The sequence below is a fragment of the Haemorhous mexicanus genome, chromosome 39 (assembly GCF_027477595.1).
Source record: "Haemorhous mexicanus isolate bHaeMex1 chromosome 39, bHaeMex1.pri, whole genome shotgun sequence".
In the NCBI taxonomy this organism is placed as follows: domain Eukaryota; kingdom Metazoa; phylum Chordata; class Aves; order Passeriformes; family Fringillidae; genus Haemorhous; species Haemorhous mexicanus.
In genome coordinates this window covers 525,384-552,586 of record NC_082379.1, presented here as the reverse complement: position 1 = coordinate 552,586, position 27,203 = coordinate 525,384, and the positions used below count along the sequence as shown (strand labels likewise).

Genomic DNA, 27,203 nt, shown 5'->3' with positions numbered 1-27,203 from the left:
CCCAAAGTTTTCCCCAATTTCCCCCAAATTTTTCCCATTTAACCCCCAATTTTCCCCATTTTTCTCCCCAACTTTTCCCCAAATTCCCCCAATTTCCCCCAATTTTCCCCCAATTTTCCCCCAAATTTTCCCCAATTTTCCCCCAATTTTCCCCAAAATTTTCCCCAATTTCCCCCAAATTTTTCCCATTTAACCCCCAATTTTCCCCATTTTTCTCCCCAACTTTTCCCAAATTCCCCCAATTTCCCCAATTTTTCCCCAATTTTCCCCAATTTTCCCCCAATTTTCCCCAAATTCACCCCAATTTCCCCCAATTTTCCCCCATTTTTCTCCTCAATTTTCCTCTCAATTTTCCCCTTTTTTCCCAATTTTCTCCCCAATTTCCCCCAATATTTCCCCCAATTTCCCCATTTTTCTCCCCAATTTCCCCCAAATTGCCCCCAATTTTTCCCCAAATTTTTCCCCAATTTTCCCCCAAATTCCCCCAATTTCCCCAATTTTCCCCAAAATTTTCCCCCATTTTTTCCCCAATTTTCCCCAATTTTCCCCCAAATTTTCCCAATTTTTCCCCAATTTCCCCCAATTTTCCGCAAAAATCCCCCAAATTTTCCCAATTTTTACCCAATTTTTCCCCAATTTCCCCCCAAATTTCCCCAAATTTCCCCAATTTCCCCAAATTCCCCCAATTTCCCCAATTTTTCCCATTTCCCCCAATTTTCCCCCAAATTTTCCCCAATTTCCCCCCACTCCAATATAAGGACATGGGCGTGGCCCCAGCCGGAACTGGGCGTGTCCAGGTGCGCCGGCCCCGCCCCCACCTGGCCGATCCAAGATGGCGGCGGCGCTGGGGGCGCTGCTGGCGCTGCTCGGTGGGCGAGGGGCGATTAATTAATCAAGGCGCTAATTAGCGGGCCGGGGGCGGCTGGGGGCTAATTAGGGGGTAATTAACGGGCTGGGGTAATTAATGGGGTAATTAAGGGGGGCTGGGGCAATTAATGGGGTAATTAAGGGGGGCTGGGGTAATTAATGGGGTAATTAGGGGGGTCTGGGGTAATTAACGGGTAATTAAGGGGGGCTGGGGTAATTAATGGGGTAATTAAGGGGGGCTGGGGTATTAAGGGGTAATTAGGGGGTAATTAAGGGGGGCTGGGGTGATTAATGGGGTAATTAAGGGGGGCTGGGGCAATTAATGGGGTAATTAAGGGGGTCTGGTGTAATTAATGGGGTAATTAAGGGAGGCTGGGGTAATTAATGGGGTAATTAAGGGGGGCTGGGGCAATTAATGGGGTAATTAAGGGGGTCTGGTGTAATTAATGGGGTAATTAAGGGGGGCTGGTGTAATTAATGGGGTAATTAAGGGGGGTCTGGGGTAATTAACGGGGTAATTAAGGGGGATGGGGGTAATTAATGGGGTAATTAATGGGGGCTGGGGTAATTAATGGGGTAATTAAGGGGGGCTGGGGTAATTAACGGGGTAATTAAGGGGGGCTGGGGTAATTAATGGGGTAATTAAGGGGGGCTGGGGTAATTAATGGGGTAATTAAGGGGGGCTGGGGTAATTAATGGGGTAATTAAGGGGGGCTGGAGTAATTAATGGGGTAATTAAGGCGGGCTGGGGTAATTAATGGGGGCTGGGGTAATTAATGGGGTAATTAAGGGGGTCTGGGGTAATTAATGGGGTAATTAAGGGGGCTGGGTAATTAATGGGGTAATTAAGGGGGTCTGGGGTAAATAATGGGGTAATTAAGGGGAGCTGGGGTAATTAATGGGGTAATTAAGGGGGTCTGGGGTAATTAATGGGGTAATTAAGGGGGTCTGGGGTAATTAATGGGGTAATTAAGGGGGCTGGGGTAATTAATGGGGTAATTAAGGGGGGCTGGGGTAAATAATGGGGTAATTAAGGGGAGCTGGGGTAATTAATGGGGTAATTAAGGGGGTCTGGGGTAATTAATGGGGTAATTAAGGGGGTCTGGGGTAATTAATGGGGTAATTAAGGGGGCTGGGGTAATTAATGGGGTAATTAAGGGGGGCTGGGGTAATTAATAGGATAATTAACGGGGTCTGGGTAATTAACAGGGTAATTAATGGGGGCTGGGGTAATTAATGGGGTAATTAAGGGGGCTGGGGTAATTAATGGGGTAATTAAGGGGGGATGGGGTAATTAATGGGGTAATTAATGGGGTAATTAAGGGGGTAATTAAGGGGGGATGGGGTAATTAATGGGGTAATTAATGGGGTAATTAATGGGGTAATTAATAGGGTAATTAATAGGTAATTAATAGGGTAATTAGGGGGTAATTAATAGGGTAATTAAGGGGCTCAGGGTAATTAATGGGGCTGTGCAGGTGACACTGACAGGCTCTGGTCTCACCTGTGCAGGTGTCACACCTGGCCCACCTGCCCAGGTGTCCCTGTCCCCTCTCACCTGCCCAGGTGTCACTGACTGTCCCCTCTCTCACCTGCCCAGGTGTCCCTGTCCCCTCTCTCACCTGCCCAGGTGTCACTGTCCCTCTCTCACCTGCCCAGGTGTCACTGTCCCCTCTCTCACCTGTCCAGGTGTCACTGACTCTGTCCCCTCTCTCACCTGCCCAGGTGTGCCTCTCCAGGTGTGCTCCCTGCAGGTGTCACTGACTCTGTCCCCTCTCTCACCTGCCCAGGTGTCACTGTCCCCTCTCTCACCTGCCCAGGTGTGCCTCTCCAGGTGTGCTCCCTGCAGGTGTCTCTGTCCCTCTCTCACCTGCCCAGGTGTCACTGACTGTCCCCTCTCTCACCTGCCCAGGTGTCACTGACTGTCCCTCTCTCACCTGCCCAGGTGTCACTGTCCCCTCTCTCACCTGCCCAGGTGTCACTGACTGTCCCCTCTCTCACCTGCCCAGGTGTCCCTGTCCCTCTCTCACCTGCCCAGGTGTCCCTGTCCCCTCTCTCACCTGCCCAGGTGTCACTGACTGTCCCCTCTCTCACCTGCCCAGGTGTCACTGACTCTGTCCCCTCTCTCACCTGCCCAGGTGTCACTGACTGTCCCCCTCTCTCACCTGCCCCAGGTGTCACTGACTGTCCCTCTCTCACCTGTCCAGGTGTGCCGCTCCAGGGTGTGCTCCCTGCAGGTGTCACTGTCCCTCTCTCACCTGCCCAGGTGTCACTGTCCCCTCTCTCACCTGCCCAGGTGTCACTGACTCTGTCCCTCTCTCACCTGCCCAGGTGTCACTGACTCTGTCCCTCTCTCACCTGCCCAGGTGTCCCTGTCCCCTCTCTCACCTGCCCAGGTGTCACTGTCCCTCTCTCACCTGCCCAGGTGTGCCTCTCCAGGTGTGCTCCCTGCAGGTGTCACTGTCCCTCTCTCACCTGCCCAGGTGTCACTGTCCCCTCTCTCACCTGCCCAGGTGTCACTGTCCCCTCTCTCACCTGCCCAGGTGTCACTGACTCTGTCCCTCTCTCACCTGCCCAGGTGTCACTGACTCTGTCCCTCTCTCACCTGCCCAGGTGTCACTGACTGTCCCCTCTCTCACCTGCCCAGGTGTGCCTCTCCAGGTGTGCTCCCTGCAGGTGTCACTGTCCCTCTCTCACCTGCCCAGGTGTCCCTGTCCCCTCTCTCTCACCTGCCCAGGTGTCACTGACTCTGTCCCTCTCTCACCTGCCCAGGTGTCACTGACTGTCCCCTCTCTCACCTGCCCAGGTGTCCCTGTCCCCTCTCTCCCCTGCCCAGGTGTCACTGTCCCTCTCTCACCTGCCCAGGTGTCACTGACTCTGTCCCCTCTCTCACCTGCCCAGGTGTCACTGTCCCCTCTCTCACCTGCCCAGGTGTCTCTGTCCCCTCTCTCACCTGCCCAGGTGTCACTGTCCCCTCTCTCACCTGCCCAGGTGTCACTGACTGTCCCCTCTCCCACCTGCCCAGGTGTCACTGACTGTCCTCTCTCACCTGCCCAGGTGTCCCTGTCCCTCTCTCACCTGCCCAGGTGTCACTGTCCCTCTCTCACCTGCCCAGGTGTCACTGACTGTCCCTCTCTCACCTGCCCAGGTGTCACTGTCCCTCTCTCACCTGCCCAGGTGTCACTGACTGTCCCCTCTCTCACCTGCCCAGGTGTCACTGTCCCTCTCTCACCTGCCCAGGTGTCACTGTCCCCCTCTCTCACCTGCCCAGGTGTCCCTGTCCCCTCTCTCACCTGCCCAGGTGTCCCTGTCCCCTCTCTCACCTGCCCAGGTGTCACTGACTGTCCCTCTCTCACCTGCCCAGGTGTCCCTGTCCCCTCTCTCACCTGCCCAGGTGTCTCTGTCCCTCTCTCACCTGCCCAGGTGTCACTGACTGTCCCCTCTCTCACCTGCCCAGGTGTCACTGTCCCCTCTCTCACCTGCCCAGGTGTCACTGACTGTCCCCTCTCTCACCTGCCCAGGTGTCCCTGTCCCCTCTCTCACCTGCCCAGGTGTCACTGTCCCTCTCTCACCTGCCCAGGTGTCACTGACTGTCCCCTCTCTCACCTGCCCAGGTGTCACTGACTGTCCCTCTCTCACCTGCCCAGGTGTCACTGACTGTCCCCTCTCTCCCCTGCCCAGGTGTCCCTGTCCCCTCTCTCACCTGCCCAGGTGTCACTGACTGTCCCCTCTCTCACCTGCCCAGGTGTCACTGACTGTCCCCTCTCTCACCTGCCCAGGTGTCACTGTCCCCTCTCTCACCTGCCCAGGTGTCACTGTCCCCTCTCTCACCTGCCCAGGTGTCCCTGACTGTCCCTCTCTCACCTGCCCAGGTGTCACTGACTGTCCCTCTCTCACCTGCCCAGGTGTCACTGACTCTGTCCCTCTCTCACCTGCCCAGGTGTCACTGACTGTCCCCTCTCTCACCTGCCCAGGTGTCACTGTCCCTCTCTCACCTGCCCAGGTGTCCCTGTCCCCTCTCTCACCTGCCCAGGTGTCACTGTCCCTCTCTCACCTGCCCAGGTGTCACTGACTCTGTCCCCTCTCTCACCTGCCCAGGTGTCTCTGTCCCTCTCTCACCTGCCCAGGTGTCACTGACTCTGTCCCTCTCTCACCTGCCCAGGTGTCCCTGTCCCCTCTCTCACCTGCCCAGGTGTCACTGTCCCTCTCTCACCTGCCCAGGTGTCACTGTCCCCTCTCTCACCTGCCCAGGTGTCACTGACTGTCCCCTCTCTCACCTGCCCAGGTGTCCCTGTCCCCTCTCTCACCTGCCCAGGTGTCACTGACTGTCCCCTCTCTCACCTGCCCAGGTGTCACTGTCCCCTCTCTCACCTGCCCAGGTGTCACTGACTCTGTCCCTCTCTCACCTGCCCAGGTGTCACTGTCCCTCTCTCACCTGCCCAGGTGTCACTGACTCTGTCCCTCTCTCACCTGCCCAGGTGTCCCTGTCCCCTCTCTCACCTGCCCAGGTGTCCCTGACTCTGTCCCCTCTCTCACCTGCCCAGGTGTCACTGTCCCTCTCTCACCTGCCCAGGTGTCACTGACTGTCCCCTCTCTCACCTGCCCAGGTGTCACTGACTGTCCCCTCTCTCACCTGCCCAGGTGTCACTGACTCTGTCCCTCTCTCACCTGCCCAGGTGTCCCTGTCCCCTCTCTCACCTGCCCAGGTGTCACTGACTGTCCCCTCTCTCACCTGCCCAGGTGTCACTGTCCCTCTCTCACCTGCCCAGGTGTCACTGACTCTGTCCCCTCTCTCACCTGTCCAGGTGTCCTGTCCCCTCTCTCACCTGCCCAGGTGTCACTGACTGTCCCCTCTCTCACCTGCCCAGGTGTCCCTGTCCCTCTCTCACCTGCCCAGGTGTCACTGACTGTCCCCTCTCTCACCTGCCCAGGTGTCACTGTCCCCTCTCTCACCTGCCCAGGTGTCACTGACTGTCCCCTCTCTCACCTGCCCAGGTGTCACTGTCCCTCTCTCACCTGCCCAGGTGTCACTGACTCTGTCCCTCTCTCACCTGCCCAGGTGTCACTGACTCTGTCCCCTCTCTCACCTGCCCAGGTGTGCCGCTCCAGGTGTGCTCCCTGCAGGTGTCTCTGTCCCTCTCTCACCTGCCCAGGTGTCACTGACTGTCCCCTCTCTCACCTGCCCAGGTGTCCCTGTCCCTCTCTCACCTGCCCAGGTGTCACTGACTGTCCCCTCTCTCACCTGCCCAGGTGTCACTGTCCCTCTCTCACCTGCCCAGGTGTCACTGACTGTCCCCTCTCTCACCTGCCCAGGTGTCCCTGTCCCTCTCTCACCTGCCCAGGTGTCACTGACTGTCCCTCTCTCACCTGCCCAGGTGTCACTGTCCCCTCTCTCACCTGCCCAGGTGTCACTGACTGTCCCCTCTCTCACCTGCCCAGGTGTCACTGACTGTCCCCTCTCTCACCTGCCCAGGTGTCACTGACTGTCCCCTCTCTCACCTGCCCAGGTGTGCCTCTCCAGGTGTGCTCCCTGCAGGTGTCGGTGCCCGAGCCCCGCACGGTGGCGCTGCTCTTCCAGCCGGTTCTGCTGCGCTGCGACTTCCAGGTGAGCTCACCTGGCCCCGCCCCCATCGTCACCTGGAAGTACAAATCCTTCTGCCCCGACACCTGGGCCTCACCTGGCGGCACCTGGGACTCACCTGGCGAGGCGGCGGGGGCGTGTCCCGACTCCGCCCGCACCGTGCGCATCGTGGCCACCAAGCAGGGCGAGCAGGTGACCCTGGGAGACTTCTACCTGGGCAGGGCCGTCACCATCCGCGGAGGTGAGGGCGCACCTGGGCACACCTGGGCACACCTGGGCACACCTGGGCACACCTGGGCACACCTGGGTACAGCTGGGCACAGCTAGGATACACCTGGGCACACCTGGGCACACCTGGGCACACACCTGGGCACAGCTGGGATACACCTGGGCACACCTGGGGGGGCAGGTGACCCTGGGAGACTTCTACCTGGGCAGGGCCGTCACCATCCGCGGAGGTGAGGGCGCACCTGGGCACACCTGGGCACACCTGGGGGCAGTTCCGACACACCTGGGGGCAGTTCTGACACACCTGGGCACACCTGGGGGCAGTTCTGACACACCTGGGTCAGCTCTAACACACCTGGGCACACCTGGAGGCAGTTCTAGCACACCTGGGCACACCTGGGGGCAGTTCGGGCACACCTGGGCACACCTGGGGGCATTTCTGACACACCTGGGCACACCTGGGGGCAGTTCTGGCACACCTGGGCACACCTGGGGGCAGTTCTGGCACACCTGGGGGCATTTCTGACACACCTGGGCACACCTGGGCACACCTGTGGGCAGTTATAGCACACCTGGGCATTCCTGGGGGCAGTTCTGGCACACCTGGGCACACCTGGGGGCAGTTCTGGCACACCTGGGCACACCTGGGGGCAGTTCCAACACACCTGGGCACACCTGGGCACACCTGGGCACACCTGGAGGCAGTTCTAACACACCTGGGGGTACCTGAGGGCGCACCTGGGCACACCTGGGGGCAGTTATAGCACACCTGGGCATTCCTGGGGGCAGTTCTGGCACACCTGGGCACACCTGGGGGCAGTTCTGGCACACCTGGGCACACCTGGGGGCAGTTCCAACACACCTGGGCACACCTGGGCACACCTGGGCACACCTGGAGGCAGTTCTAACACACCTGGGGGTACCTGAGGGCGCACCTGGGCACACCTGGGGGCAGTTCCGACACACCTGGGCACACCTGGGCACACCTGGGGGCAGTTCGGACACACTTGGGGGTACCTGAGGGCACACCTGGGCACACCTGGGGGCAGTTCTAACACACCTGGGCACACCTGGGCACACCTGGGGGCAGTTATAGCACACCTGGGCACACCTGGGCACACCTGGGCACACCTGAGGGTACCTGAGGGCACACCTGGGCACACCTGGGGGCAGTTCTGACACACCTGGGCACACCTGGGCACACCTGGGGGCAGTTCGGGCACACCTGTGTCACCTGTGTCACCTGTGTCACCTGTCTCACGTGTCTCACCTGTGTCACCTGTCTCACCTGTGTCACCGGTGTCACGTGTCTCACCTGTGTCACCTGTCTCACGTGTCTCACCTGTGTCACCGGTGTCATGTGTCTCACCTGTGTCACCCGTGTCACCTGTGTCACCGGTGTCACCTGCGCAGGTGCGGAGCTGAGCCTGGGCCCCGCGGCCTGGGGCGACAGCGGCCTCTACCTGTGCACGGTGACCTCGACCAGCGACCTGCAGGGCAACAACGAGGGCGTGGCCGAACTGGTGGTGCTGGGTGAGACTGGGAGGGACTGGGGGGGACTGGGAGGGACTGGGAGGGACTGGGAGGGACTGGGAGGGACTGGGATCAAACTGGGAGGGACTGGGATGGAACTGGGGGGGACTGGGAGGGACTGGGAGGGGACTGGGAGGGGATTGGGAAAGGGTTAAAGGAGGGTTTGGGGTTACTGGTTTATACTGGGAGGTACTGGGAGGGATTGGGAGGGACTGGGAGTTACTGGGAGGGCACTGGGAGTTACTGGGAGGGCACTGGGATCAAACTGGGAGGGACTGGGATATATTGGGGGGGGACTGGGAGGGACTGGGATGGAACTGGGAGGGACTGGGATGGACTGGGTTATACTGGGTTATACTGGGTTATACTGGTTTATACTGGTTTGGACTGGTTTGCACTGGGGTTACTGGTTTATACTGGTTTGCACTGGGGTTACTGGTTTGCACTGGGGGTTACTGGTTTGCACTGGGGGTGACTGGTTTGGGAGTTGAGGTTACTGGTTTGTACTGGTTTGGACTGGTTTGTACTGGTTTGGACTGGTTTGGGGGTTGGGGTTACTGGTTTATACTGGTTTATACTGGTTTGGACTGGTTTGCACTGGGGGTTACTGGTTTGGGAGTTGAGGTTACTGGTTTGTACTGGTTTATACTGGTTTGTACTGGTTTATACTGGTTTGGGCTGGTTTGGACTGGTTTGGACTGGTTTGCCCTGGGGGTTACTGGTTTGGGGGTTGGGGTTACTGGTTTTTACTGGTTTATACTGGTTTGGACTGGTTTGGACTGGTTTGGACTGGTTTGCACGGGGGGTTACTGCTTTATACTGGTTTGGACTGGTTTGGACTGGTTTGGACTGGTTTGGACTGGTTTGGACTGGTTTGGACTGGTTTGCGCTGGGCCCCTCCCCCCGTGTCCCCCCAGGGTCTCTTCCCGAGGGCTCCCGGCTGCTGCCCGAGGGGACCCTGCCAGGTACGGGCACACCTGGGCACACCTGGGCACACCTGGGCACACCTGGGGGCACCTGGGGACACCTGGGGGCACCTGGGGACACCTGGGGACACCTGGGCACACCTGGGGGACACCTGGGCACACCTGGGCACACCTGGGGGCACCTGGGGACACCTGGGCACACCTGGGGGACACCTGGGCACACCTGGGCACACCTGGGGGATACCTAGGGGCACCTGGGGGCACCTGGGGGCATCCAGGGCACACCTGGGCACACCTGGGCACACCTGGGGGCACCTGGGATACACCTGGGGACACCTGGGATACACCTGGGGGCACCTGGGGGCATCCAGGGCACACCTGGGCACACCTGGGGGACACCTGGGGGCACCTGGGCACACCTGGGGACACCTGGGGCACACCTGGGGACACCTGGGGGCACCTGGAGAACACCTGGGGGGCACCTGGGATACACCTGGGGACACCTGGGGCACACCTGGGGGACACCTGGGTACACCTGGGGCACACCTGGGGCACACCTGAGCACACCTGGGCATGGCTGGGCACACCTGGGCACACCTGGGCACACCTGGGGACACCTGAGGGCACCTGGGATACACCTGGGAGGCACCTGGGATACAACTGGGGGCACCTGGGGACACACCTGGGGGCACCTGGGCATGGCTGGGCACACCTGAGGGCACCTGGGCACACCTGGGGACACCTGGGATACACCTGGGGGGCACCTGGGATACACCTGGGGGCACCTGGGCACACCTGGGGACACCTGGACACTCCTGGGGGCACCTGGGGGCACACCTGGGGGCACCTGGGGGACACCTGGGGGGCACCTGGGGGCATCCAGGGCACACCTGGGCACACCTGGCCACACCTGGCCACACCTGGGGGACACCTGGGGACACCTGGGCACACCTGGGGGCACCTGGGATACACCTGGGCACACCTGGGCACACCTGGGCACACCTGGGGGCACCTGGGATACACCTGGGGGACACCTGGGGGCACCTGGGCGCACCTGGGGGGCACCTGGGCACACCTGGGCACGGCTGGGCACACCTGGGGGCACGTGGGGGCCATTTTGGGGCTGTTCCAGGTGGTTTTGGGGACGATTTTGGGACATTTTGGGACAATTTTAAATAATTTGGGATAAATTTGGGGTAAATTTGGGATTTTTTGGGATAAATTTGGGGATAAATTTGGGGATAAAATTGGGATATTTTGGGATAAATTTGGGATAAATTTGGGATAAATTTGGGGATAAATTTGGGATATTTTGGGATAAATTTGGGATTTTTTGGGATGAATTTGGGATAAATTTGGGATAAATTTGGGATATTTTGGGATAAATTTGGGATAAATTTGGAATAAATTTGAGATATTTTGGGATAAATTTGGGATTTTTTGGGATACATTTTTGGGATAAATTTGGGACATTTTGGGGATATTTTAGGGGATATTTTCAGGGATAATTTATGCCATTTTATGCTAATTTATGCAAAACTCCGACATTTTAACCCTTTCCTGGTGGCACGAGGGGCGGGGCTGGGATAACTTATGCTAATTTATGCTAATTTGGGGCAGTTTAACCCTCGCCAGACTGGCCGTTTGTGCTGCTGGGGGCGGGGCCGGGATAATTCATGCTAATTTATGCAAACCTATGCTAACTTAGGGATATTTTAGGGGTCATTTTAGGGATCTAAATTATGCTAATTTATGCTAATTTGGGACATCTTTAACCCTTTCCTGACAGGCTGCTCCTGGCGCTGGGGGCGGGGCTGGGAGAACTTTGGGATAATTTGGGATTTTTTGGGTCGGGTTTAAAAAAAATAAATAATTATGCAAATTTATGCAAATTTATGCTAACACTCCCCTTCCAGACTGGCTGGTTTTGGTGCTGGGGGTGTTGGGGGCGGGGCTAGGGGTGCTGGGGGCGGGGCTGGCGTAATTTGGGGATTTTTTTCGATATTTTGGGAAATTTTGGGCCGTTCATGAGGTTTCAGACGTATTTATGCTAATGTATGCTAATTTATGCTAATACCGCCCCTCCAGACCGGCTGGGGGCGGGAGCTGGTGGCGTTGGGGGCGGGGCTGGAGGCGCTGGGGGCGGGGCTGGGATATTTTGGGCCGTTTTACGACCATTTCCGATGATTTATGCAAATGCATGCTAATTTATGCAAATCTCCTCTTTCAGATTGGCTGTTCGTGGTGCTGGTGGCGCTGGGGGCGGGGCTGGTGGCGCTGGGGGCGGGGCTGTGCTGGTGCCAGTGCTGCCCCCACACCTGCTGCTGTTACCTGCGCTGCCCCTGCTGCCCCCGCACCTGCTGCTGCCCCGAGGCCCGTGAGTCACCTGGGCACACCTGGGCACACCTGGGCACACACCTGGGGGCACATGGGGGCACCTGGGCACACCTGGGGGCACCTGGGCACACCTGGGCACACCTGGGCACACCTGGGCACACACCTAGGGGCACATGGGCACACCTGGGGGCACATGGGGGCACCTGGGCACACCTGGGATACACCTGGGCACACCTGGGGGCACCTGGGCACACTTGGGTACACACCTGGGCACACCTGGGCACACCTGGGGGCACATGGACACACCTGGGCACACCTGGGGGCACCTGGGCGCACCTGGGATACACCTGGGCACACCTGGGCACAGCTGGGCACACACCTGGGCACACCTGGGGGCACCTGGGATACACCTGGGCACACCTGGGGGCACCTGGGATACACCTGGGCACACCTGGGGGCACCTGGGCACATCTGGGGGCACCTGGGAGAACCTGGGAGCACCTGGGCGCACCTGGGCACACCTGGGGGCACCTGGGCACACCTTGGCACACCTGGGATACACCTGGGATACACCTGGGGACACCTGGGCACACCTGGGCGCACCTGGGAGAACCTGGGATACACCTGGGATACACCTGGGCACACCTGGGCACACACCTGGGGGCACCTGGGCACACCTAGGATACACCTGGGGGAATCTGGGCACACCTTGGCACACCTGGGATACACCTGGGATACACCTGGGCACACCTGGGGGCACCTGGGCACACCTGGGCACACCTGGGGGCACCTGGGCACACCTGGGCACACCTGGGGGCACCTGGGCACACCTGGGCACACCTGGGGGCACCTGGGATACACCTGGGCACACCTGGGGGCACCTGGGCACACCTGGGGGGACCTGGGCACATCTGGGGGCACCTGGGAGAACCTGGGAGCACCTGGGCGCACCTGGGCACACCTGGGACCACCTAGGATACACCTGGGCACACCTGGGGGAATCTGGGCACACCTGGGATACACCTGGGGGCACCTGGGCACACACCTGGGGGCACCTGGGCACACCGGATACACCTGGGGGAATCTGGGCACACCTGGGATACACCTGGGCACACCTGGGAGCACCTGGGATACACCTGGGATACACCTGGGATACACCTGGGATACACCTGGGATACACCTGGGGGCACCTGGACACACCTGGGCACACCTGGGGGCACATGGGCACACCTGGGGGAACCTGGGCACACACCTGGGGGGACCTGGGCACATCTGTGGGCACCTGGGATACACCTGTGATACACCTGGGTACACCTGGGCACACCTGGGATACACCTGGACACACCTGGGGGCACCTGGGCACACCTGGGCACACCTGGGATACACCTGGGCACACCTGGGAGAACCTGGGAGCACCTGGGCACACCTGGGATACACCTGGGCACCCCTGGGAGAACCTGGGAGCACCTGGGCGCACCTGGGATACACGTGGGGGCACCCAAACCCACACCTGGGCACACCTGGGATAAACCTGGGCACACCTGGGGTGGATTTGAGATACCTGGGGGCACCTGGGCACACCTGGGGGCACCCAAAACCACACCTGGGGGCACCTGGGGGCACCCAAAATACACCTGGGCACACCTGGGGGCACCTGGGCACACCTGGGGGCACCTGGGATACACCTGGGCACACCTTGGCACACCTGGGATACACCTGGGATACACCTGGGGGCACCTGTGGGAACCTGGGCACACCTTGGCACACCTGGGATACACCTGGGATACACCTAGGATACACCTGGGGACACCTGGGCACACCTGTGGGCACCTGGGGGAGATTTGAGACACCTGGGGGCACCTGGGCACACCTGGGGGCACCTGGGCGCACCTGGGCACACCTGGGAGCACCTAGGATACACCTGGGCACACCTGGGGGCACCTGGGATACACCTGGGATACACCTGGGATACACCTGGGGGCACCTGGGGGCACCTGGACACACCTGGGCACACCTGGGGGCACATGGGCACACCTGGGGGAACCTGGGCACACACCTGGGGGGACCTGGGCACATCTGTGGGCACCTGGGATACACCTGTGATACACCTGGGTACACCTGGGCACACCTGGGATACACCTGGACACACCTGGGGGCACCTGGGCACACCTGGGCACACCTGGGATACACCTGGGCACACCTGGGAGAACCTGGGAGCACCTGGGCACACCTGGGATACACGTGGGCACCCCTGGGAGAACCTGGGAGCACCTGGGCGCACCTGGGATACACGTGGGGGCACCCAAACCCACACCTGGGCACACCTGGGATAAACCTGGGCACACCTGGGGGGGATTTGAGATACCTGGGGGCACCTGGGCACACCTGGGGGCACCCAAAACCACACCTGGGGGCACCTGGGGGCACCCAAAACCACACCTGGGCACACCTGGGGGCACCTGGGCACACCTGGGTGCACCTGGGATACACCTGGGCACACCTGGGGGCACCTGGGATACACCTGGGTGCACCTGGGGACACCTGGACACACCTGGGGGCACCTGGGCACACCTGGGCACACCTGGGCACACCTGAGATACACCTGGGATACACCTGGGATACACCTGGGCGCACCTGGGGGCACCCAAAATACACCTGGGCACACCTGGGGGCACCTGGGATACACCTGGGGCCTCCTGGGCACACCTGGGCACACCTGGGCACACCTGGGGGAGTTCTGGGCACACCTGGAGCAGCCTTGGCCTCACCTGTGCCCACCTGTGCCCCTCCCTCCCCTCCCCACCCCCCCCCCCAGTTTACCTGGCCGGGAAAGCGGCGACGTCGGGCGGAGCCTTCGGCCCCTCCCCCCACCCAGCGCTGCCCCTGCAGCTCCTCGGTGAGTGGGGGAGGGGCTGGGGGGGGGAGGGGCTCAGGTGAGCCCAGGTGAGCTCAGGTGAGGTCAGGTGAGCTCAGGTGAGCTCAGGTGAGGTCAGGTGAGGTCAGGTGAGGTCAGGTGAGGTCAGGTGAGGCCTCACCTGGCCCCTCCCCCCCCCAGGGAGCAGCCAGAGCTCGCAGGTGCCGCTGCTGAGGGACAGCGAGAGCGCAGGTGAGGCGGGTGATTGACAGCTGTCAATCATGGGGGGGGGGGGCTGGGAGGGACTGGTTTATACTGGTCCGTACTGGTCCATACTGGTCCAGACTGGTTTATACCAGTCCATACTGGTTTATACTGGTCCATACTGGTTTATACTGGTTTCTACTGGTCCATACTGGTCCATACCGGTCCATACTGGTTTATACTGGTCCGTACTGGTCCATACTGGTCCGTACTGGTTCGTACGGTCTGTACTGGTCCATACTGGTTTATACTGGTCCATACTGGTCCGTACTGGTCCATACTGGTCCATACCGGTCTGTACTGGTCCATACTTGTCTCTAACTGGTCCATACTGGTCCTTACTGGTCCATACTGGTTCGTACTGGTCCGTACTGATCCATACCGGTCCATACTGGTCCGTACTTGTCCATACTGGTCCGTACTGGTCCGTACTGGTCCGTACTGGTCCATACTGGTCCATACTGGTCCATAACGGTCCATACTGGTCAGTACTGGTTTATACTGGTCCATACCGGTCCATACTGGTCCATACTGGTCCATACTGGTCCGTACTGGTCTGTACTGGTCCATACTGGTTTGTACTGGTCCATACTGGCCCATACTGGTCCATACTGGTTTGTACTGGTCCATACTGGTTTGTACTGGTCCCTACTGGTTTATACTGGTTTATACTGGTGCCTGACCCCCCCCTCCCCTCCCCCAGCCCCCTCAGGACCCCCCCCCCAGCGTCCTGCGCTACCTGGAGGAGCAGCTGCACACCTGGGGAGGGGGCGGGGCCAGGGAGTGGCCGCCAGGTGAGGGGGGAGGGGCTTGGGGGGGGAGGGGCTTGGGGGGGGAGGGGATTCGGGGAAATTTGGGGGAAATTTGGGGGGATTTTGGGGGGATTTTGGGGGGATTTGGGGGAAAATTTGGGGGGGATTTTGGGGAAACTCGGGGGAATTTGGGGAAATTTTGGGGGTCCTGGGTGGGATTTGGGAGAAATTTGGGGGGATTTTGGGGGGATTTGGGGGGATTTTGGGGAAACTCGGGGGGAATTTGGGGAAATTTTGGGGGTCCTGGGTGGGATTTGGGGGAAATTTTGGAGAAATTTGGGGGGATTTTTCAGGGAATTTGGGGGGGATTTTCTGGGGGGGGTCCTGAGTTGGATTTTTGGGGAGATTTTGGGGGATTTTGGGGCTCCTGGGAGGGATTTTGGGGGGTTCTGAGAAAGATTTGGGGAGATTTTTGGGGGATTTGGGGAGATTTTGGGGTCCTGAGAGGGATTTTGGGGAGATTTTGGGGAAAATTTGGGGGGGATTTGGGGAAATTTGGGGGGGATTTGGGGAAATTTGGGGGGATTTGGGGAAATTTGGGGGGATTTGGGGATTTTGGGGAAAATTTGGGGGGATTTGGGGAAATCTGGGGGGATTTGGGGGGTCTTGAGTGGGATTTTGGGGAGATTTTGGGGAAATTTGGGGGAATTTTGGGGAAACTTGGGGGGATTTGGGGATTTTTTGGGATTTTGGGGGGAAATTTGGGGGGATTTTGGGAATTTTGGGGGGTCCTGGGTGGGAATTTTTGGGGGTCCTGGGTGGGAATTTCGGGAATTTTTGGGGGGTCCTGGGTGGGAATTTTGGGGGATTTTGGGAATTTTTGGGGGTCCTGGGTGGGAATTTTGGGGGGATTTGGGGGAATTTTGGGGAGTCCTGGTGGGAATTTTGGGAATTTTTGGGGGTCCTGGGTGGGAATTTTGGGAATTTTGGGGGTCCTGGGTGGGAATTTTGGGGGATTTTGGGAATTTTGTGGGGTCCTGGGTGGGAATTTTGGGGAATTTTGGGAATTTTGGGGGTCCTGGGTGGGAATTTTGGGGGATTTTGGGAATTTTGGGGGTCCTGGGTGGGAATTTTGGGGAATTTTGGGAATTTTGGGGGGTCCTGGGTGGGAATTTTAGGGAATTTTGGGAATTTTGGGGGTCCTGGTTGGAAATTTTGGGAATTTTTGGGGGTCCTGGGTGGGAATTTTGGGAATTTTTGGGGCTCCTGAGTTGAAATTTTTTTGGGGGGTGGGGGTGGGGTCGATCTCGCCCCTCCCCCACGCTGACCCCTCCCCCTCCCCTCCCCACCCTCTTTAGGCCCCGCCCACAGTGACGTCACCTCCCTGCACGAGCCCTCCTGGACCCCTCCCCCCCCTCCCCGCTCGCGCTCGGCCGAGATTTTGGGGGGAGGGGCTGAGGGGGGAGGGGCGGCCCCGCGGGGGGGGTGGGGGAGGGGCGCTGGGGGGGAGGGTCCCTGACCCCTCCCCCCCCCTCCCGCCCCCCCACGGGGCCGCCCGGGCAGGGGGGGAGGGGCGGGGGGGGCGGAGACCCCTCCCCCACCCCCCCGGAACCCCCCCGGGGCCCCCCCGGCGGCTGCGCAAGGTGGGGGAGGGGCTTAAAGGGGGGGGGGGAGGGGAAATTTGGGGGGGTCCTGGGGGGGAATTTGGGGCAAATTTGGGGAATTTTCGGAAATTTTGGGGAATTTTTGCGGGTCCTGGGGGAGATTTGGGGATTTTGGGGGAGATTTTGAGGGATTTTGGGGGGGATTTGAGGGATTTTGGGGGGGATTTGGGGCAAATTTGGGGAATTTGGGGAATTTTGGGGAATTTTGGGGGGTCCTGGGGGAGATTTGGGGATTTTTGGGAAGATTTTGAGGGATTTTGGGGGGGATTTGGGGGAAAATTGGGGCAAATTTGGGGAATTTTGGGAATTTTCGGAAATTTTGGGGAATTTTGGGGGTCCTGGGGGATTTTTGGGGAGATTTTGGGGGATTTTGGGGGTCCCGGAGGGCGAATTTTGGGGGAAATTTGGGGAATTTTGGAAATTTTCGGACATTTTGGGGAATTTTGGGGGGTTCTGGGGGAGATTTGGGGATTTTTGGGGAGATTTTGCGGGGGTCCTGGAGGGGGGAATTTGGGGAATTTTGGGAATTTTTGGAAATTTTGGGGGGTCCTGGGGGAGATTTGGGGATTTTTGGGGAGATTTTGGGGGATTTTGGGGGGGATTTGGGGAAATTTGGGGAATTTGGGGAATTTTCGGGAATTTTGGGGAATTTTTGGGTGGTCCTGGGGGAGATTTGGGGATTTTGGGGGAGATTTTGGGGGATTTTGGGAGAAATTTGGGGAATTTTGGGGGAAATTTGGGGAATTTTGGGGAATTTTGGGGATTTTCGGAAATTTTGGGGAATTTTGGGGGATTTTTGGGGAGATTTTGAGGGATTTTTGGGGGGGATTTGGGGAATTTTGGGGGTCCTGGAGGGGGAATTTGGGGAATTTTGGGGCAAATTTGGGGAATTTTGGGAATTTTCGGAAATTTTGGGGGATTTTGGGAATATTCGGGGCAGATTTTGGGGAATTTTCGGGGGTATTTTGGGGTATTTTGTGGGTAATTTCGGGGTATTTTGGGCTGATGAGGATAATTTATGTTAATTTATGCTAATTTGGGCTATTTTTGGGGGGCGGGGTCTCCACCTGTCTCACATCCTTTTTTTCTTCCCCTCCCCCCCCCACAGAACGACGCCCTGAGCCGCGAGAGCCTCGTGGTGTGACCGGGACCCCCCCAAAATCCCCCAAATTTCCCCAAAATCCCCCAAATTTCCAGAAATTTCCAGAAATCCCAGAATTTCCCCCCAATCCCGCCCCTCCCCCGCTCATTTTTGGGTCATTTTGGGCCTTTTTTGGTGCCTTAAATTCCGTTTTTTTAATCAAAGATTGGGGGAGGGGCTCTCTCCCCTCCCCCCCTCCCCTTTCCCCTCCCCCCACCCCGAGATTTGGGGCCAAATAAACGATTTTACAGAAATTCCCGCGGGGTGACGTCATCGATGCGCCTGTGACGTCATCGGGGGATTGGGGGAGGGGATTTTGGGGGAAATTTGGGAAATTTCGAGTGATTTTTTTGGGAGGGGAAATTTGGGGGAATTTTGATGGAATTTTCAGAGATTTTTTTGGGGGGAATTTCGGGGAATTTCGAGGATTTCTGAGGGTCCTGAATGGTTTCGGGGGGGGATTTTGGGTGAATTTCCCGCGATTTTGGGGAATTTCGGGAGCTTTTCCCGCCATTTCCGCCTCCCCCGCCGCCATTTTGCCCCTCACTGGGCGTGGCCTCCCTTAACCCCGCCCCATTACAACATCGACCCCTCCCAACCCGGAAGCGCTACCGGAAGTTTGGTCGCGGCCTCGCTTTCCCATCACCCCCCGCGTCCTGCTAGAGACCGGAAGCGCCACCGGAAGTGGGCGCGGCCTCGCTTTCCCATCACCCCCCGCGGCCGCCAGGCCCCGGAAGCGCCAAAAAAAGAAAAAATCCCCAAAATCGCCGAAAATCTCCCCAAAAATTCGGGAATTTCACCCAAAATCCCCTCGGGGGGACCCCCCGGAGCGGCCATGACGCTTTTTCACTTCGGGAATTGCTTCGCGCTCGCGTATTTCCCCTATTTCATCACCTACAAGTGCAGCGGCCTGTGAGGAACTGGGACAAACTGGGACGGACTGGGAGGGACTGGGAGGGACTGGGAGGGGGTGGGAGGGGGTGGGAAAGGGTTAAAGGGGGGTTTGGGGTCGCTGGTTTGGACTGGGAGGGGGTTTGGGGGGTTTACTGGTTTGTACTGGTTTGTACTGGTTTGTACTGGTTTGTACTGGTTTGTACTGGCTTGTACTGGTTTGTACTGGTTTGTACTGGTTTGTGCTGGTGGCAGGTCCGAGTACAGCGCGTTCTGGCGCTGCGTCCAGGCAGGAGCCACCTACGTACTGGTGCAACTGGGAAAGGTGGGGGAGGGGACTGGGAGGGACTGGGAACCCCCAAAATCCAAACTGGGACGAACTGGGAGCCTCAAAATTCCCCAAATTCAGCCCAAAATCCAACTGGGAACCCCCAAAATCGAACTGGGAGGGACTGGGAGGAACTGGGAGCCCCAAAATTCCCCAAATTCCCCCCAAATCCAGCTGGGAACCCCCAAAATTGAACTGGGAGGGACTGGGAACCCCAAAAATCCAAACTGGGAGGGACTGGGAGGAACTGGGAGCCCCAAAATGCCCCAAATTCAGCCCAAATTTGAACTGGGAACCCCCAAAATCCAAACTGGGAGGGACTGGGAGCCCCAAAATCCAAACTGGGAGGGACTGGGAGCCCCAAATCCAAACTGGGAGGGACTGGGAGGAACTGGGAGCCCCAAATTTCCCCAAATTCCCCCCAAATCCAACTGGGAACCCCCAAAATTGAACTGGAAACCCCCAAAATCCAAACTGGGAGGGACTGGGAGCCCTAAAATCCAACTGGGAACCCCAAAATCCCCCAAATTCAGCCCAAAATTGAACTGGAAACCCCAAAATCCAAACTGGGAGGGACTGGGAGCCCCAAAATCCAAACTGGGAGGGACTGGGAGCCCCAAATCCAAACTGGGAGGGACTGGGAGGAACTGGGAGCCCCAAAATTCCCCAAATTCACCCCAAATCCAACTGGGAACCCCCAAAATTGAACTGGGAGGGACTGGAAACCCCAAAAATCCAAACTGGGAGGGACTGGGAGCCCCAAAATCCCCCAAATTCACCCCAAAATTGAACTGGGAGGAACTGGGAACCCCCAAAATTGAACTGGGAGGGACTGGGAGCCCCAAATTGGCCCCAAAATTGAACTGGGAGGAACTGGGAATGCCCCAAATCCAAACTGGGAGGGACTGGGAGGAACTGGGAGCCCCAAAATTCCCCAAATTTGCCCCCAAATCCAACTGGGAACCCCCAAAATTGAACTGGGAGGAACTGGGAACCCCAAAAATCCAAACTGGGAGGGACTGGGAGCCCCAAATTCGCCCCAAAATTGAACTGGGAGGAACTGGGAACGTCCAAAATCCAAACTGGGAGGGACTGGGAGGAACTGGGAGCCCCCAAAAGCCCCAAATTTGCCCCCAAATCCAACTGGGAAACCCCAAAATTGAACTGGGAGGAACTGGGAGGGACTGGGAGCCCCAAAATTCCCCAAATTCCCCCCAAATCCAACTGGGAACCCCCAAAATTGAACTGGAAACCCCAAAAATCCAAACTGGGAGGGACTGGGAGCCCCAAATTCGCCCCAAAATCGAACTGGGAGGGACTGGGAATGCCCCAAATCCAAACTGGGAGGGACTGGGAGGAACTGGGAGCCCCAAAATTCCCCAAATTTGCCCCCAAATCCAACTGGGAACCCCCAAAATTGAACTGGGAGGAACTGGGAACCCCAAAAATCCAAACTGGGAGGGACTGGGAGCCCCAAAATCCCCCAAATTCGCCCCAAACTTGAACTGGGAACCCCCAAAATTGAACTGGGAGGAACTGGGAATGCCCCAAATCCAAACTGGGAGGAACTGGGAGCCCCAGAATTCCCCAAATTCAGCCCAAAATTGAACTGGGAACCCCCAAAATCCAAACTGGGAGGGACTGGGAGGAACTGGGAGCCCCAAATTCCCCTCCCCCCCAGATGCTGTTCTTGGCCACGTTCTTCCCCACCTGGGAGGGACCCTCGGGGGGCTACGACCTGGTGGGGGTGAGTGACCCAAAAACCCCAAAATCGGCCCCAAAATCGGCCCCCGAATGACCCAAAATTCACCCCAAAATTCACCCCAAAATCCCCCCAAAAATGCCCCAAAAAATCCCCCAAAAATGCCCCAAAAATCCCCAAAAATTCCTAAAAAATTCCCAAAAAATCTCCCCAAAAATTCCAAGAAAATCCCCCAAAAAATCCCCAAAAAAATCTCAAAAAATTCCCCAAAATTCTCCAAAAAATCTCAAAAAATTCCCCTAAAAATCCCAAAAATTCCCCAAAAAATCCACAAAAAATCCCAAAAAATCCCCCAAAAATTCCAAGAAAATCCCCCAAAAATCCTCTTAAAATCCCCCAAAAATCCCCAAACAACCTCAAAAAAATCCCCCCCAAAATCCCAAAAAAATCTCAAAAAAAGCCCCCAAAATTCTCCAAAAATTCTCCAAAAATTCCCCAAAAAATCCCAAAAATCTCCCCAAAAATTCCAAGAAAATCCCCAAAAATTCCTAAAAAATCCCCAAAAATTCCTAAAAAATCCCCCAAAATTCCCCAAAAATTCTCAAAAAATTCCTAAAAAAACCCCAAAAATTCCCCAAAAAATCTCCAAAATTCCCCCCAAAAAACCCCCAAAATTCCCAAAAAAATCCCAAAAAATTCTCCAAAAAAATCAAAAAAAACCTCCAAAAATCCCCCAAAAATCCCAAAAAATTCCCAAAAAATCCCAAAAAAATTCCAAAAAAAATCCCCAAAAAATCCCCAAAAAATCCCTAAAGTTCCCTTCAAAAAATCCCCAAATTTCCCCAAAATTCCCCCAAAAAAATCCCCCCAAAAATCCCAATTTTTCCCCATTTCCCCCCCGTTTTTCCCCATTTTTTCACCGATTTTCCCCATTTTTTTTTCCTTTTCCCCCCCAACTTCACCCCCATTCCCCATTTTTGCCCAAAATCCCCGTTTTTCTCCCCAAATTTCCCGTTTTTCCAGGAGTTCCTCCGTGCCACCGTGGACGTCGCTGACCTGGGGGGGCTGCAGCATCCCCAGATCCCCCAAAAAATCCCCAAAATCCCCAAAAAATCCCCAAAAAATCCCCAAAAAATCCCCAAAAATCCCCCAAAAAACCTCCAAAAATTCCCCCAAAAATCCCCAAAAAATCCCCAAAAAATCCCCAAAAATTCCCAAAAAAATCTCCAAAAAATCCCAAAATTCCCCCAAAAAATCCCCTAAAAATCCCCAAAAAATCCCCAAAAATTCCCCAAAAATTCCCCAAAAAATCCCAAAATTCCCCCCAAAATTTCCCAAAAAATCCCAAAAAAATCCCTAAAATTCCTCAAAAAAATCCCCAAAAATTCCCAAAAAAATCCCAAAAAATTCCCCAAAAATCCCCCAAAATTCCCCCAAAAATCCCCAAAAAATCCCCAAAAAATCCCCAAAATTCCCAAAAAAAATCCCAAAAATTCCCCAAAAAAATCCCCAAAAAATCCCCAAAAATCCCCAAAAAATCCCCCCAAAATTCCCCAAAAAATCCCCCAAAAATCCCAATTTTTCCCCATTTTCCCCCCGTTTTTCCCCATTTTTTCACCGATTTTCCCCATTTTTTTTTCCTTTTCCCCCCCAACTTCACCCCCATTCCCCAATTTTGCCCAAAATCCCCGTTTTTCTCCCCAAATTTCCCGTTTTTCCAGGAGTTCCTCCGTGCCACCGTGGACGTCGCTGACCTGGGGGGGCTGCAGCTGGCGCTGGGCCGGGGTGGGGGGAGGGGCGAGCTGCGGATCCTGGTGGCCGCCCTGGGCTGGGCCAGCGCCGAGCTGCTCACGGCCAGGTGAGAATTGGGGCCAAAAACGGCCTTTTTGGGCAAAATTGGGATTTGGGGGATTTTTGGGGATTTTTTTGGGATTTTTTTCTGATTTTTTTCGGATTTTTTGGGGATTTTTTGGGGATTTTTTTTGATTTTTTTCTGAATTTTTGGGATATTTTGGGATTTTTTTGTGGATTTTTTGGGGATTTTTGGGTGAAAAACGGCGATTTTGGGCAAATCTGGCAAATTGGGATTTTTGGGGATTTTTTGGGATTTTTGGGGGATTTTTTTCTGATTTTTTGGGGATTTTTTTGGGATTTTTTGCGATTTTTTTTTCTGATTTTTTGGTATTTTATTGTGGATTTTTTGGGGGGAATTTTGGCGTGAAAACCGGCGATTTTGGGCAAATCTGCAAATTGGGATTTTTTGGGATTTTTTGGGGATTTTTTGGGGTTTTTTTTGGGTGTTCTGGGAGGATTTGAGAACAAAAAATGGAGGAAAATTTTGGGGGGTTTTGGGGGGATCTGGGCTGGGCCAGCGCCGAGCTGCTCACGGCCAGGTGAGAATTGGGGCCAAAAACGGCCTTTTTGGGCAAAATTGGGATTTGGGGGATTTTTTGGGATTTTTTTGGGATTTTTTGGGATTTTTTGGGATTTTTTTCTGATTTTTTTGGGATTTTTTGGGGATTTTTTGGGGATTTTTTTGGATTTTTTTGGATTTTTTTCTGACTTTTTTGGGATATTTTGGGATTTTTTTGGGATTTTTGGGGGATTTTTGGGGCTAAAAACGGCGATTTTGGGCAAAACTGGCAAATTGGGAACTTTGGGGATTTTTTGGGATTTTTGGGTATTTTTTTCTGATTTTTGGGGATTTTTTTTTTATTTTTTGAGATTTTTTTCTGATTTTTTGGGATTTTTTGGGGGATTTTTTGGGGGATTTTTGGGGTGAATTTTTGGGGATTTTGGGGTGAATTTTGTGAATTTTGGGGTGAATTTTGGGGTGAATTTTGGGGATTTTGTGTTGAATTTTTGGGGTGAATTTTGGGGATTTTGGGGTGAATTTTGGGGTGAATTTTGGGGATTTTGTGTTGAATTTTTGGGGTGAATTTTTGGGATTTTGGGGTGGATTTTTGGGGTAAATTTTTGGGATTTTGGGGTGAATTTTGGGGTGAATTTTTGGAATTTGGGCATCAATTTTTGGGGTGAATTTTGGGGATTTTGGGATCAATTTTTGGGGTGAATTTTGGGGTGAATTTTGTGAATTTTGGGGTGAATTTTGGGGATTTTGGGGTGGATTTTTGGGGTGAATTTTTTGGGATTTTGGGATAAATTTGGGGGATTTTGGGGTGAATTTTTGGGGTGGATTTCTGGGATTTTGGGGTGAATTTTTTGGATTTTGGGGTGAATTTTTGGGATTTTGGGATCAATTTTTGGGGTGGATTTTGGGGTGAATTTTTGGGATTTTGGGGTGAATTTTTGGGGTGGATTTTGGGGATTTTGGGGTGAATTTTGGGGTGAATTTTTGGGAATTTGGGGATCAATTTTTGGGGTGAATTTTGGGGTGAATTTTTGGGATTTTGGGATCAATTTTTGGGGTGAATTTTGTGAATTTTGGGGTGGATTTTGGGGATTTTGGGGTGAATTTTGGGGATTTTGGGGTGAATTTTTGGGGTGAATTTTGGGGTGAATTTTGGGGTGAATTTTGTGAATTTTGGGGTGAATTTTGGGGTGAATTTTGGGGATTTTGGGGTGAATTTTTGGGTTGAATTTTGTGAATTTTGTGTTGAATTTTGGGATCAATTTTGAGGATTTTGGGGTGAATTTTGGGGTGAATTTTTGGGATTTTGGGGTGAATTTTGTGAATTTTGGGGTGAATTTTTGGGATTTTGGGATCAATTTTTGGGGTGAATTTTGGGGTGAATTTTTGGGATTTTGGGGTGAATTTTTGGGGTGAATTTTGGGGATTTTGGAGTGAATTTTTTGGGGTGCATTTTTGGGGATTTTGGGGTGAATTTTTGGGATTTTGGGATCAATTTTTGGGGTGAATTTTGGGGATTTTGGGGTGGATTTTTGGGGTGAATTTTGTGAATTTTGGGGTGAATTTATGGGATCAATTTTTCTGTTGAATTTTGTGGATTTTGGGGTGAATTTTGTGGATTTTGGGGTGAATTTTGGAGTGAATTTTGGGGATTTTGGGGTGAATTTTTGGGGTGAATTGTGTGAATTTTGGGGTGAATTTTTGGGGTGAATTTTTGGGATTTTGGGGATCAGTTTTTGGGGTGAATTTTGTGAATTTTGGGGTGAATTTTTGGGATGAATTTTTTGGGATTTTGTGTTGAATTTTTGGGGTGAATTTTTGAGGTGAATTTTTGGGGTGAATTTTGGGGATTTTGGGGTATCCTGACCCCTCCCCCCCCCCCAGGTGTGTCCCGCTCTGGGTGGGCGCGCGGGGGGTGGAGTTCGACTGGAGGCACCTGCAGATGGGGCTGGACTCCAACATCAGCCTGGTGAGCCAGACTGGGAGCTACTGGTTTATACTGGGAGGGACTGGGAGGGGACTGGAGGGGACTGGGAGGGGACTGGGAGGGGATTTGGGGTTACTGGTTTATACTGGGAGGGGACTGGGAGGGGACTGGGGGTTACTGGTTTGGACTGGGAGGGACTGGGAGGTGTTTGGAGTTACTGGTTTGGACTGGTTTATACTGGTCCATACTGGTTTCTATGGGTTTTACTGGTTTATACTGGTCCATACTGGTTTATACTGGTCCATACTGGTCCATACTGGTCCATACTGGTCCATACTGGTCCATACTGGTTTATACTGGTCCAAACTGGTCCATACTGGTTCCAGGTGCATCACGTGGCCGCGGCCGCTCTCCTCTGGGCACTGGTTTATACTGGTTTATACTGGTTTATACTGGTTTCTATGGGTTTTACTGGTTTATACTGGTCCATACTGGTTTATACTGGTCCGTACTGGTTTATACTGGTCTGTACTGGTTTATACTGGTCCGTACTGGTCCATACTGGTTTATACTGGTTTATACTGGTTTCTATGGGTTTTACTGGTTTTAACTGGTCCATACTGGTCCATACTGGTCCATACTGGTCTGTACTGGTCCGTACTGGTCCGTACTGGTTTATACTGGTCCGTACTGGTTTCCAGGTGCGTCACGTGGCCGCGGCCGCTCTCCTCTGGGCCTCGGGGCGCCACGACCTCCCCTCCCCCCTGCGGCTGCCCCTGGGGGGGCTCCTGGCGGCCGCCGCCTACGAGGGCTTCTTAATCGGGTAATTATTAATTAATTAGTCATTAATTAGCCTAATAACGGCGGGGAGGGGCCTGCCAGGGCTTCTTAATTGGGTAATTATTAATTAATTAGACATTGATTAACCTAATAACGGCGGGGAGGGGCCTGCCAGGGCTTCTTCATTGGGTAATTATTAATTAATTAGGCATTAATTAACCTAATAACGGCGGGGAGGGGCCTACCAGGGCTTCTTAATTGGGTAATTATTAATTAATTAGTCATTAATTAACCTAATAACGGTGGGGAGGGGCCTGCCAGGGCTTCTTAATTGGGTAATTATTAATTAATTAGTCATTAATTAACCTAATAACGGAGAGGAGGGGCCTGCCAGGGTTTCTTAATTGGGTAATTATTAATTAATTAGACATTGATTAACCTAATAACGGCGGGGAGGGGCCTGCCAGGGCTTCTTAATTGGGTAATTATTAATTAATTAGACATTGATTAACCTAATAACGGCGGGGAGGGGCCTGCCAGGGCTTCTTAATTGGGTAATTATTAATTAATTAGGCATTAATTAGCCTAATAACGGCGGGGAGGGGCCTGCCAGGGCTTCTTAATTGGGTAATTATTAATTAATTAGTCATTAATTAACCTAATAACGGCGGGGAGGGGCCAGCCAGGGCTTCTTAATTGGGTAATTAATTGGGTGTGGCCTGGGAAATGGGCGTGGCTTGGAAATGGGTGTGGGTGTGGCCTGGGAAATGGGCGTGGCTTGGGAATGGGTGTGGCTTTGGGTCATGGGCGTGGTTTGGAAATGGGTGTGGGTGTGGGTGTGGCCTAGGTGAGCTCCTCACTGAAGCCCCGCCCCTTTTTTCTTTGTCTCCTCCCCCACAGGTGGGCGGGGCAGGTGCTGGGCCTGGGCCCCTGGGGGGCGCTGGGGCTGCGGGCGCTGGGGGCGGCCGCGCTGGGGCTGGGGGCGCTGCGGCTGCTGGTGCCCCTCCTGCCGCCCCCCTGAGCGCACCTGGGCACACCTGGGCACTCCTGGGCACAC

The 27,203-nt window shown here is 55.0% G+C and overlaps 2 protein-coding genes and 1 long non-coding RNA gene across 6 annotated transcripts in view; 2 read left to right on the top strand and 1 right to left on the bottom strand.

The window, feature by feature from the left end:
- Positions 1-809: 809 nt before the first annotated feature.
- LOC132341379 (lipolysis-stimulated lipoprotein receptor-like) lies at positions 810-18,401 on the top strand. 4 transcript variants are annotated; one of them, XM_059872920.1, is made up of 9 exons: positions 810-869; positions 6,375-6,689; positions 8,090-8,209; positions 9,127-9,174; positions 11,366-11,512; positions 14,288-14,368; positions 14,528-14,578; positions 15,294-15,384; positions 18,115-18,401. In XM_059872920.1, exons 1-9 carry the CDS (start codon positions 833-835, stop codon positions 18,125-18,127), a joined length of 903 nt encoding a protein of 300 aa, XP_059728903.1. In that variant the 5' UTR covers positions 810-832; the 3' UTR covers positions 18,128-18,401. The 4 variants fall into 4 exon arrangements, with proteins under 4 accessions (XP_059728903.1, XP_059728902.1, XP_059728904.1 ...); XM_059872919.1 differs by lacking the exon at positions 18,115-18,401 and adding an exon at positions 16,701-16,827; XM_059872921.1 differs by lacking the exons at positions 9,127-9,174; positions 18,115-18,401 and adding an exon at positions 16,701-16,827.
- A 413-nt stretch (positions 18,402-18,814) lies between these two features.
- TMEM147 (transmembrane protein 147) lies at positions 18,815-27,179 on the top strand. The gene is made up of 7 exons (XM_059872925.1): positions 18,815-19,059; positions 19,294-19,363; positions 21,048-21,113; positions 22,790-22,926; positions 25,324-25,408; positions 26,068-26,189; positions 27,047-27,179. The coding sequence occupies exons 1-7, from the start codon at positions 18,983-18,985 to the stop codon at positions 27,165-27,167; spliced, it is 678 nt and encodes a 225-aa protein (XP_059728908.1). The 5' UTR covers positions 18,815-18,982; the 3' UTR covers positions 27,168-27,179.
- LOC132341383 (uncharacterized) overlaps positions 27,098-27,203 on the bottom strand; it is a 62,740-nt gene continuing 62,634 nt past the window's right edge. The window contains exon 5 of the long non-coding RNA XR_009490170.1: positions 27,098-27,183. This is a non-coding gene — a long non-coding RNA (uncharacterized LOC132341383). The remainder of the gene's footprint in view (positions 27,184-27,203) is intronic.

Excerpts from the sequence above, each read along its gene's own strand:
- LOC132341379 (XM_059872919.1), top strand. The coding sequence starts at position 833 with ATGGCGGCGGCGCTGGGGGCGCTGCTGGCGCTGCTCG. Across the intron at positions 6,690-8,089 it reads GGCCGTCACCATCCGCGGAG|GTGCGGAGCTGAGCCTGGGC; the intron begins GTGAGGGCGCAC and ends TCACCTGCGCAG. Across the intron at positions 14,579-15,293 it reads GAGGGACAGCGAGAGCGCAG|CCCCCTCAGGACCCCCCCCC; the intron begins GTGAGGCGGGTG and ends CCCCTCCCCCAG.
- TMEM147 (XM_059872925.1), top strand. The coding sequence starts at position 18,983 with ATGACGCTTTTTCACTTCGGGAATTGCTTCGCGCTCGCGTATTTCCCC. Across the intron at positions 19,060-19,293 it reads ACCTACAAGTGCAGCGGCCT|GTCCGAGTACAGCGCGTTCT; the intron begins GTGAGGAACTGG and ends TGCTGGTGGCAG. Across the intron at positions 21,114-22,789 it reads GGGGCTACGACCTGGTGGGG|GAGTTCCTCCGTGCCACCGT; the intron begins GTGAGTGACCCA and ends CCGTTTTTCCAG.